The sequence below is a fragment of the Vitis riparia genome, chromosome 9, assembly GCF_004353265.1.
Source record: "Vitis riparia cultivar Riparia Gloire de Montpellier isolate 1030 chromosome 9, EGFV_Vit.rip_1.0, whole genome shotgun sequence".
NCBI classification, from domain to species: Eukaryota; Viridiplantae; Streptophyta; class Magnoliopsida; order Vitales; family Vitaceae; genus Vitis; species Vitis riparia.
This window is the reverse complement of record NC_048439.1, coordinates 14115720-14129006: the sequence shown is the minus strand read 5'-3', so window position 1 is coordinate 14129006 and position 13287 is coordinate 14115720. Positions and strand designations below refer to the sequence as shown.

General features: G+C 25.1%; 1 protein-coding gene across 1 annotated transcript; it reads left to right on the top strand.

Moving 5' to 3' along the window:
* The first annotated feature begins 6184 nt into the window (after positions 1-6184).
* Positions 6185-7853, top strand: LOC117921845 (receptor like protein 21-like). Its single transcript, XM_034839801.1, has 3 exons — positions 6185-6537; positions 7550-7709; positions 7808-7853. Exons 1-3 carry the CDS (start codon positions 6222-6224, stop codon positions 7851-7853), a joined length of 522 nt encoding a protein of 173 aa, XP_034695692.1. The 5' UTR covers positions 6185-6221.
* The last annotated feature ends 5434 nt before the right edge of the window (positions 7854-13287 follow it).

Genomic DNA, 13287 nt, shown 5'->3' with positions numbered 1-13287 from the left:
ATTTCATTTACAACTTTTGAGGTTTAATTTAAGTATATTTAGCCATCAATGATTTCAAATTTCACTAATTAGTATTCTGATAGATATTTGTTTATTTGAATTTGATGGTACCACAACTGGTTAGTCACGCATGGACTTTATATCACCATAAAGTCAAGTCAACTACAATTATTTCTATCTAGCCTTCTCCATTACGGGAACATTATAAAATAGTGTTTAATTTGAAGAATCTACATGCATTTTTTGATAGGATAGTTATTTTTTTTTTCTTATTCAAAGAATCTTGCTTTTATCATTGAAATTTTGAAATTCTTTAAGTCTAGTAGTCCTCCAATTCCCTATTCATTGGTATTTCATATTTCCAATCATTTTTAAAATGAGTTAATTTCATTAACATCCTTTGAGGTTTGGTGTAAATATACTTAGCCATCAATGATTTCAAATTTCATTAATTAGCATTCCAATAGATGTAGTTTGTGTATAAAATTTATTTTTCAAAAGAATTTTAAGTAAAAATATTTTAAGATTAACAATTCTTGAAAAAATAAATTATATAGATGGAATACATCTACAAAAGTTCTAACACATGAAATTTAAAACTAATGATGGTTTAGTGTATTTACACTAAACCTTACAAGGTGTGACTAAAATTAATGCTTTTAAAATTATTTTAGGTATATATGTTTAACAAAATTTTTATTTTTTATTTTTTCAATTAATGTTTGCATTTTGTACTAGACATTAAAAAAGAATTCTTTTTCCCATATTTTTTAAAAATTAAAATTTGAACGCTTTTAAAAATGAAATATTTTAGTGAAATTGAAGTTACATTGTGGGACTTTAACGAGTGTTTTATGCTTAAGAGGGGTCAATTAAAGTAAGCATGCATTTTAAATTGTAATTTAGATGTCATACTTAAATAGTAATTCTCCTCCAGTATATCATAAAATTTGGTTTGAAGTAGTCTAAATTACCTTATAAATTATCAAGTTCTAGATGTATTAGACATGGGCAACATATTTGATATAACTAATAAGTTTTTTTAAGTAATTGAACATTTTCTTTCTACAGATTTATTTGATTATCAATGAATACCTACATGAATGGTGTTTATATAGTTTAATAAATATTTTCAAATGGTATTAGAATAACTTTTCTTTTCCTTGATTAACAAATTTTAAAAATTAATTGATATATATAGATACACACATATAGTAATTAACGTATATTTTATGAAACTATACATTTTTTTTTATTGAATTTAGTGGTCCCATAACTTATTTGTTACTCACAAACTCTATATCATTTGGTCAAAGTCAAGTCATTTATAATTATTTCTGTCTAACCTTCTCCGTTACGACAACTTTATAAGATATTGATTGATTGGAAGAATCCTCATGTCTTTTTTTATAGGATAGTTGGTTTCTTTTATTCAAAGAATTTTTTTTTATTGTTGAAACTTTCAAAATCTTTATGTCTAGTGGTCCCACAATTCCCTATTCACTTGTATTTCATATTACCAATCATTTTAAAAAGGAGTTAATTTCATTTACAACCTTTGAGGTTTAGTGTAAGTATACTTAGCCATCAATGGTTTCAAATTTTATTAATTAGCATTCTGATAGATATTTGTTTATTTGAATTTAATGCTACCACAACTTCTTAGTCACTCATGGACTTTATATCACCTTAAATTCAAGTCAGTTACAATTATTTCTATCTAGCCTTCTCCATTACGGGAACATTATAAGATAGTGATTGATTCGATGAATCTACATGCCTTTTTTGATAGGATAGTTATTTTTTTTCTTATTCAAAGAATCTTGCTTTTATCGTTGAAATTTCTAAATCCTTTATGTCTAGTAGTTCTACAATTCCCTATTCATTGGTATTTCATATTACAAATGAGTTAATTTCATTCACATCCTTTGAGGTTTGGTGCAAATATACTTAGCCACCAATGATTTCAAATTTCATTAATTAGCATTCCAGTAGATGTAGTTTGTGTATAAAATTTATTTTTCAGAAGAATTTTAGGTAAAATTATTTTAGGATTAAGAATTCTTTAAAAAATAAATTATATAGATGGAATACATCTACAAGACTTCTAACTAATGAAATTTAATACTAATGATGGTTTAGTGTATTTACACTAAACCTTACAAGGTGTGACTAAAATTAACCTTTTTAAAATTATTTAAGGTATATATGTTTGACAAAATTTTTATTTTTTATTTTTCCTTTAATGTTTGCATTTGTAATAGACATTAAAAAATAATTCTTTTTCCCATATTTTTTAAATTAAATTTGAACACCTTAAAAATGAAATATTGTAGTGAAATTGAAGTTACATTATGGGACTTTAGTGAGTGTTTTATGCTTAAGAGGGGTCAATTAAAGCAAGCATGCATTTAAAATTGTAATTTAGATGTCATACTTAAATAGTAATTCTCCTCCGGTATATCATAAAATTTGGTTTGAAGTAGACTTGGTTACCTTATAAATTTTTAAGTTCTAGATGCATTAGACTTGTACAACATATTTGATATAACTAATATTTTTTTTTAAGTAATTGAACATTTTATTTCTATATATTTACTTGATTATCAATGAATGCCTACATAAATGTTACTGACATAGTTTAATAAATATTTTCAAATGGTTTAGAATAACTTTTCTTTTTTCTAATTAACAAATTTTAAAAATTAATTGATATATATACATACACACATATAATGATTAACATATATTTGATTAAAATATACATTTGTTTATTGAATTTAGTGGTCCCATAACTTATTAGTTACTCACAAACTTTATGTCACTTTGTCAAAGTCAAGTCATTTATAATTATTTCTAACCTTCTCCATTCCGATAACTTTATAAGATATTGATTGATTTGAAGAATCCTCATGTCTTTTTTTATAGGATAGTTGGTTTCTTTTATTCAAAGTATTTGTTTTTATTGTTGAAACTTTCAAATTATTTATTTCTAGTGGTCCCACAATTCCCTATTCATTTGTATTTCATAGTACCAATCATTTTTAAAATGAGTTATTTTCATTTACAACCTCTGAGGTTTAGTGTAAGTATACTTAGCCATCAATGATTTCAAATTTCATTAATTAGCATTATGATATATGTAATTTGTGTATAAAATTTATTTTTCAAAAGAATTTTAGGTATAAATATTTTAGGATTAACAATTCTTTAAAAAATAAATTTTGTGCTCTAAAAAATAATTTATATTGATGGGATACATCTACAAGAGTTCTAATTAATGATGGTTTAGTGTATTTACACTAAACCTTAGGAGGTGTGCCTAAAATGAACCGTTTTAAAAATATTTTAGATATATATGTTTAAAAAAAATCATTTTTTATTTTTCATTTAATGTTTGTATTTTGTAATAAACATTAAAAAATAATTTTTTTTTCCCTTATCTTGAAGAAAAAAAATTGAACACCTTTAAAAATGAAATATTGCAATGACATTGAAGTTACAATGTTGGACTTTAGTTAACTAGTGTTTTATGATTAAGAGGGGTCAATTAAAGTAAGCATGCATCTAAAATTGTAATTTAGATGGTATATTTAAATACTAATTCTCCTCCAGTGTATCATAAAATTTGGTTTGAAGTAGATTAAGTCACATTATAAAATTTCAAGTTCTAATTAGATGTATTAGACATGTGCAACATATTTGATGTAACTAAAATTTTGTTAAGTAACTTAACATTTTTTCCTAAAGATTTACTTGATTGTCAATGAATACCTACATGAATGGTATTAGAATAACTTTGTTTTTTCCTAATTATGAAATTTTAAAAATTAATTGATTTATATACATACACACATATAATGATTAACATATATTTTATGAAACTATATATTGGTTTATTGAGTTTAGTGGTCCCACAACTTATTAGTTACTCATAAACTTTATATCACTTTCTCAAAATTAAGTCATTTACAATTATTTCTATCTAGCCTTCTTCATTACGACAACTTTATAAGATATTGATTGATTGGAAGAATCCTCATATCTTTTTTTTTTTTTTTTTTAGGATAGTTAGTTTCTTTTATTCAAAGTATTTGCTTTTATTGTTGAAACATTCAAATCCTTTATGCCTAGTGGTCCCACAATTCCCTATTCATTAGTATTTCATATTACTTTTATAAATAAGTTAACTTCACTCAGTACATATACTTAGTCACCAATGGTTTCAAATTTAATTGATTAGCACCCTTATAGATGTAATTTGTTTTTAAATTTTATATTTTGGAACAATTTTATGTAAAATTATTTCAGGTATATGTGTTCAACAGTCCTCTAAAAACAATTTATATGGATGGAATACATTCATAGAAGTTCCAATTAATGAAATTTAAAACCAATGACAGTTTAATGTATTTATACTAAACCTTAGGCAATGTGAGTGAAATTAGCCCTTTTATAAATATTTATAGGTTGTATATTTGTAGTTGTGGTTTTGAAAGTTGATCATTTTCTTAAAGGTCTCTAAGATACTGGAAATATTGTCAAAGTTGACTTTTTATTTTACACCTAAAAAGAATATCATTAATTGAATATATATATTTTTCACTTGAAAGTATGTCTCTCCATATTGTATGAGGTCTTAGGTGACAATATTGAGTGAAGTTTTTTTTTTTTTTTTTTTTGGTTTAGTACAAAATATAAATAATTTATTTATTGTATGATAAAATTGTATATAATATATATTTATAAATGCAAAATTATTAATTGAGTTTTATTTTTTACTAAATTATCATTTCAATAAATAAGAACTTATTTGTTAAAAGACAATTATAAAATATATGTAGTTGAACATTTAGTTTTTTATTTAATTTAGTATTTTATTTGAATTAATAATTGATATTTGTAAGATCTTTTAATACTAAAAGAAGTTAACATACTTAAAAAGATATTCAAGATCAAAAAAGTATTTGATATGGAATAAATTTCTTTATTTTTTTTCTATTTTAATAAATTTTCACATTCATTAAAAAAAAAAATTGTTTATTTTTCACTTCAATATTTTTATTTTGTAACAAACATTTAAAAAGATTTTTTTCCTGCATGTTATTTAAAAAAAAAAAAAGAATTAAATGCCCCTAAACATGAAATATCATAGTAAAATTAATGTTAACACTATAGGACTATTTCCAAGTGCTTTATGCTTAAGATAGACCAATTAAAATAGAAATACTTCTAAAATTATAATTTAGATATCAATAATAAAAAGATAATATTTCCTAAAACAATAGTTCTCCTCGAGTTTGGTTGAATTGGGCTTAAACTTTATGTAACAATAGATATGCAGACTTTTCATTAACATCTTGGGAAACATGATGATGAGCAAAATCATCCTAGAAGGTACCATAGAGGTACTTTAGCATCATTCATCTAGACTATGTAATGTTTAAAGATCAAACTCAATCATTGAATTTCAAAAATCAATACAAATTTTGTGACATTCTACCCTCTATAAAACAATAGTATGATACTTCTCTTGTACCATAGAATGTACCATGAAAACTTATCATTTTAACATCAATTTGAAACTCAAAAGTCACTTGGAATATTTTAATAATTAATCTAAGAGAATTAAAAGAAAATATAAAAAAAAAGTTACTTTATTCTTGTGATTTTGATTGAACATTTTCAATGATATTAAAAAAAATAGAAAAAGAAATGGAAATAAAATCAACAAATTAAACAATTGAATTAAATTAATTTATTTTTTGCCCTGTTAAATTGGTAAATGAAGACTCTTAGATTTGATATTAATATAATTATGATGACTTCGATGAATCTCACAAGAAAATTTTAGTTTGAAAGACTTCATCCTTTAAATATGTGGCACATATTAAAGTAAGACCAAGTCTTCCCTATAATTTGTATCTATTACAATTTCTTTCCTCATAAATAGCCTTTTTGAATATAATATAGACTTTAGCATGCATGGTGGGGCCTATCAAACTACCAGTCAAGACAATTCATAGGCAAGAACGATGAATCAACTAAATTAAATACTCTTCATCTATTTGCATATCAAAAGCAATTTAGTAGCGTCTTCTCTCATGTACTCCATGTTTGAACTTTCAATGGAGTGTTTGTCATCTAAATATTTGGTGTGGGTTTTCATACTACTCTTGGTTCAAATATGTGGATGCAAAGGTTGCATCGAAGAAGAAAAGATGGGTTTGCTTGAATTCAAGGCTTTTCTGAAATCGAATGATGAACATGTAGATTTTCTTCTCCCTTCATGGGTAGATAACAACATTAGTGAATGTTGTAAGTGGGAGCGAGTTATTTGCAATCCCACCACAGGTCGAGTTAAGAAGCTTTCCCTCAATGATATAATGCAGCAACAAACTTTTGTGGAATTCGATTGGTCCTATTATGAAAATGTCAAATTCTGGTTACTAAATGTCTCCTTATTCCTTCCTTTTGAAGAACTTCACCATCTAAATTTGTCTACAAACTCATTTGATGGGTTTATTGAGAATGAAGGTATGTTATCTCTCACCTTTTCAAATTTCTTTTCACTTGTTCTCCAAATATTCTAAAGGGACTACTAGCATAAGTTCTTAAAATGTTCAAATAGAAAATAGAAGTCCACTAATAATTATTGAATTTAATATAAGCACAATTACTAATGATTAAAATTTAAAATATAAATTAACATTTAAACATAACAATAAAAAATTATTGTTTTAAAATAGTATAGATTACATTAGCCTAGGATACATAAATAAATAAATAAATAAATATATATATATATATAACAATAAATAACATACTTGTTATTTATGCCATCATCTGATACTTAACCCAATAAGTGGGATTCAAGTCAGAGTAAGCAATCTTGTAATTATTAATTAGCAACAACACTTAGGCTCCCATATGCGGAATTGTCTTTCCTTTTCCTTATCTTCTATTCCCGAAAAAACCTAATTTCCATATTCTAAATTGATAGAGATCAGTTAAAGAAAGGTGATCATAAAATTTTACTCCGATGATTGCTTTCAAACAAGGAATTATTATCTCCGGAATTTCACATTTTACAAAAACAAAACATAAAAAGAAAAAAAAAAACCTACCCTTGGGTAGGGTCTAGGCCTAATTGTTTTAAGCTAATGTCGGGTTGGTTTAACAATGAATAGAGTAAAGCCTAACCCATGACCATCTATGCATTTCCAAATTGTACTGATCCACAACCCATTTGTATAACATTTTTAGGGACAAAATTTAATCAATTAAACCTATTACAAAATAATTTCCCTTATTTAGGGGTAGAAAGCATGAAAATTTTCATGTTTAAATTCACAAAGATGACAAAAGCTTTTTGAAGCTCTATGGACTTTTTTATTTCTAATAGTGAAACACAAAAATCACAAAACTGAATTAGAAATTTGGACACATATTCTTATATTAAAGACATGTAAGCTTACAGATTTAAGTATGAAGACCACAACTTGCAATTACATGCTTTTAATTAAAATCATATTACGCTATTTTACAGGATTTAAAAGGTTATCAAGTTTAAAGAAATTGGAGATCTTGGACATAAGTGGTAATGAGTTCAACAAAAGTGCCTTAAAATCTTTGGGCACAATAACATCACTCAAGACACTGGTTCTTTGCAGCATGGGACTGAATGGATCTTTTCCCATTCAAGGCATGTTATATGCTTTCATTATTTCTCCAAAATTAAGTATAATATATTTTTAGCCTTTAATGTTCATTGATTCATCTCTCTTTTTATTCATATTGGTTGCAGAATTAACCAGTTTAAGAAACTTGGTAGTGCTGGATCTAAGCTATAATCATTTGGAAAGCTTTCAAGTAGTGCAAGGTACTACATTAACTTGAAAAAAAAAACTTATGATATTTTGTTATTAAATTAATAGTCCAATTAACCAACAATTCCTTTTGTAATATTATTAAATTTGATATAAAGTAGACCAAATCATCCTTTCAATTTTTATGTTTGAATTAGATACATCAAGTATGTGCAACATATTTGATATAACTAATATTTTCATAAGTAATTGAAAACTTTTTTTTATGTATATATAAATTAATTAACGTGATTGTCCATAAATACTAACATGTATAATATTGTTACAATTTCATAAATATTTCAAAATTTATATATGTTGTGTGTGTGTGTGTGTGTCATACTTTTATGTTATGTTTGGTTTTTAAAAAATTTGAGGCAAAATGAAAGGAAAAGAAAATAGAGAGGAAAAGTAAAAGGAAAGAAAAAGTGAAGGGAAATAAAAAAATATATTTAAAATAAATAAATTATTTTTATATATTATTTCAAAGTCGTTTCACTCATTTTAATTCTTTAATATAAAGAAGAAAGGACTTGAAAATACATAAGTTCCTAACTATTTTTATTATATTTTAGTTTCTTTGGTTCTACAATATAATAGAAAATGATAAAATCATTTTCTTTAATATATTTTTTCTTTTCTTAATACTCTTTAGGAACCAAGCATAACCTTAGGCTATGTTTGATTAAAACAAAAATGAGAAAAAGAAAATAGAGAAGAAAATTAGAAATAAAGAAATAGTGAAGGAAAATAAAAATAGATTTAAAATTAATAAATTATTTTCATATATCACTTCAAACTTATTTAACTTATTTTAATAAATGATTAATGGAAATTGCAAAGAAGTTTGCATTATTCAAGCTTTGCAATTACTTTTCAAGGTGAAAGAAAATATTTTTGATGAAATTGAAAAAAGAAAATACCTTCCTAAATAGCCTATTGACCGAAAACATTACCCTAACATATACATGCACCCTTAGTATTTATACAATCATGTAGTACTTTAACCTAGTTAGAAGGATTCTAGTGGTCGTTTCTATCTTAGTTTCCAATATTTTTTATTGAAAGTGCTTAGTTAATGAAAGATCATAAGATTTGATTCTAACAAGGACTTCAATTAGGTCCAATCCCTATGAAATGTAACTGGGTGGCTTAAGCCTAAATGATAGGCCAACTAATGAAATCCCATATGTTTGATGGAACCTAAATAACCTGACCTTGGGTAGGGCCCATGCCTTATTATTTTAAGATGTAGTTCAACTCGTTGACATTGGACTAAATAAAGCCTAGCCCATGAGCATCTATGCATTAAAAAAACTCTTTAATGAAATATAAGAAATCTTACATGTCATTTGGGCTTTATTTACACAATCATGTAATTCTATCTTGGTTTACAATATTTCTTATTGGTAGGGCTCAGTTTATGAAAGATCATAAAATTTGACTTTAACAAGGACATCAATTGGGCCCAATCCCTATTTAATGTGATTGACTAACTTGACCCTAAATAACGGGCCTAACTCATGAAAATCCATATGTTTGATAGAGCCAAAATAATTTGGCCTTGAGTAGGGCCCATGCCTTATTATTTTAAGATGTAGTCCAGCTGGTTGACATTGGAGTGAATAAAGCCCAACCCATGAGCATCTGTGCATTTCCATCCATCCACAACCCACCAGCATGGACAAACTTTGATCAATTAAACCTATTAGAAACGTATATGGCAATTTTAAGTTTAGAAGAAAATTTTCCATATTTAGGTAGGATTCATATTAAAGAGGCACAAAGCATGAAAATTTTTATGTTTTAATTCACAAAGATCACAAAAGCTTTTCAAGCTCTATGGACCATTTTATTTGTAACAGATAAACTTAAAACCCACCAAACTGAATGAGGATTTTGGAAACTAAACACATATATGAACATATTAGTATGTGAATGACATATAAACTTATAAATATAAGTATAAAGATCACATGCTACAATTACATGCATTTGATTAAAATTATATTACTTTTTTTTACATGATTTAAAGGGTTGTCAAGTTTAAACAGATTGGAGATCTTGGACATTAGTGGTAATGAATTAGACAAAATTTTCATTAAACTTTTTGGCACAATAACATCACTCAAGAGATTGGTTCTTTACAACACAAGAATAAATGGATCTTTTCCCATTCAAGGCATGTTATATGTGTATATTGTTTTTCTAAAATTAAGTACAATATATTTCTAGCTTTTAATGTTGCTTAGTTAATCTCTCTTTTCATTTATATTAATTTGATGTAGAATTAGCTAGTTTGAGAAACCTAGAAGTATTGGATTTAAGCTATAATAATTTGGAAAGCTTTCAACTATTGCAAGGTACTTCATTAACTTGCTAAAAAACTTATGATATTTTGTTATTAAATTAACTATCAAATTAACCAACAAATTCTTCTCATTAGTTACTTTTCTTTTGTAATGTCATAAAATTTGATATAAAATAGTCTCAACTACCATTTCAACTTTATTTCAAGTTCCAATTAGATGCATCAAGCTTGTGCAATATATTTGATATAACTAATATTTTCATAAGTAATTAAAAATCTTTATTTCTATAAAGCAATTAACTTGATTATCAATGAAAACTTACATGTATGATATTGATATAATTTTATAAATATTTTAAAATATTCATAGAAGTCTTTTATCTAATTCACTAGAAAGAAAAATAAAGTATTCTAATTAAAGTACTTGATAATTTGAAGTGATTTCTTTTGATTTTATTTGATTGCTACCATTATTAATTATTAGATATTGTCTTCAAAAACCCATTTTCCATCACTTTTATATATATTAGGGGAATAAAGTATATTTCATAGAGCTAGCAGGGCAAACCTTATTCTTTTGGAATTATGGAAATGGCTGCTAGGAAGCTAATGAACCATTTATATTTTGATTGATAGCAATTGGGTTATAAATAATTCATATGGAGATTAAAAAAACTAAGTAATTTAGTTCAACAGCTTGGGTGCCGTTGTAATGGTTAATGCTCTACAACTTGAACACATCCATTAGTGCTTCCTAGTTGTGCAGTTAAATTTATATTACCACTTTAAACTACAGTACTTTCATGAGAAGAAAGCTTTTCCTTAGTGATAATGTAAAAGAAATTAAATATCAGTTTCTGTTAAACTAACAAGTGATAGTTTAGATATTGTTTGAATACACTTCCTTTCTTCTATTTTATTTATTTATTTATTTTACAAAAAAATCTATAATGAAATATAAGAAATCTTATATGTATAAAAAGTAGAGACTTATATAAAAAATCAATTCCAAAATTTTTTAAATTTAAGGAAACAAAGAATTTCTTTTCTTCAAATTTTAAAAATCTTGAAAAGAGTTTTTAAGAATATAAAGTGAATTTGTATTTTTAGTATAATTCCTATATTTTAAATAAAAGCTTTTATTTTAAAAAATAGAAGTATATCTTAATTACAACTTAATTTTGAAATTAAGAATGCTTTTCAAATCGTGAGATAATGGAGATTGCAAAGAAGTTTGCATTATTCAACCTTTGCAATTACTCTTCAAGGGTGAATGAAAGTCTTGTTGTTAAAAATGAAAAAAAAAAAAAAACATTCTTGAATAACCTACAAAGGTTGGTTCTAGTTTGTAAGAAACTAATATATGAATAAGACTTCCTTTATAACAAATATATAGAGAAGAATAGTGGATGGTAGGAGGTGAAAATGTTGCAATAAAATATAAATATGGGTTATAAGATAATCTAAATTTTCTCTATTTCTCATATCTATGTGATTAAGAATCTTGCAGTTCCTTAATTGAAATATAATGTAAAAATATAAATAAAATATTTAGAACTAAGTGTATTTAGTTTTTAATAGGAGGAATCTCAAATGTAAGTTAATTATGATCATTTTTTACAATTTATATAGAGCACAAATTATTTTTGTTAAAGTTTCAATAGTTCTATGAAGGTTAAAAGTTTGGATTGTTTACATGTGTAAATGTGAAATTTTATATTTTATATATTTTTTTTTTTAATTTTTGTGTAGATTCAAAAAGCTTGTCCATATTCAAAAAGCTAGAGACCTTGAACCTCAACCAAAACATGTTCAAGAATACTAGCATTCAACAATTGAATATATTCACATCCCTTAAAAATTTGTCTCTTGGGTGGAACTCTTTGGAAGGATTTTTTCCAATCGAAGGTATGTGTAATTATTTTTTTTTAATGGTAAAATATTAAAATTTTCAACATCTCTAATCTTTTTTCTCCTTCAATGGTACTGTAGGATTATGCACTCTAGAAAACTTGGTGTTGTTGGACCTAAGTGGGAATCACCTTATAGGCATGCAAGGTAAATACAAAGTGAAGTTTTGGTTATATACATCATGTAAGAACATAATTAAAATCAACATTCTTTGTCTATCAATTTGTGCATGACTATTATTTAGCTATTCTTCATAACATAATTGAAAGAATGTCTAGATTCCAACATTTAGCAATTTTACATGGGACAATGAAAAACATGATAACTATTTCATCTTATTGTTGGAATAAAAAATTTCAGATAGTTATATGGCCTTTTGGGTTTCTTAAGAATTTAAGCATTTATGGGTCAACCATATGTAAGAAAAATAACGTTTAAAACTAAAAATTGGAAAATGAAAAATTAACAAAGTAAAACTAAAAAATAAAGGAATAAAAAAAATATTATATGGAGACAAAGATAGACACCCATAAATATACATATAATTATTTAAATATAAATATCAATAAGAAACAATATATAATAAAATAGAAAAAAAATTAATCTTTTTAAATTTTAAAAATAAAACTAAATGAAAGATAAAATTTAAGTAAAAACAAAAAAAGGTCAATAATACAAATAGAAAAGTAAACAAAACTAAAAAAAAATAAAATGAAAAAATTTAAAGAATAAAAAACTATACATAGACTAATATGGACACTAAATGAGGTTTTTCTAAGATAGACTTAGTTAGACTTGAACCAAATGATATTAAAAATAATAAATTTTGAAGAAATAAAAACGAAACAAATGTTAAATATTGGATAAATCCATTATCATAACCAAATGAATAAAGAGTAACTATTATTTTTTAACATTTTTTATTCCTTAGAATTATTCTTTTGTGTATCAAATGTATTATAAGCGAAGTGGCATAAAAAATGTTATTAAGAAAACTATGAAGAAATAATAATGGTAATGAACTTAATACCTTTTATTGTATATTTGTTATGGGGAGGTATTTATAGGAAAATAACTTGAGGAGGTTCGGTATGAATAGGTTTCCAAATCCAATTTTCATGAAAATCTTGAAAATATTACTAAGATCTCGATAGAAAATGCATGAGTGCTCAAGCACACTTAACCATAGTTTGACTG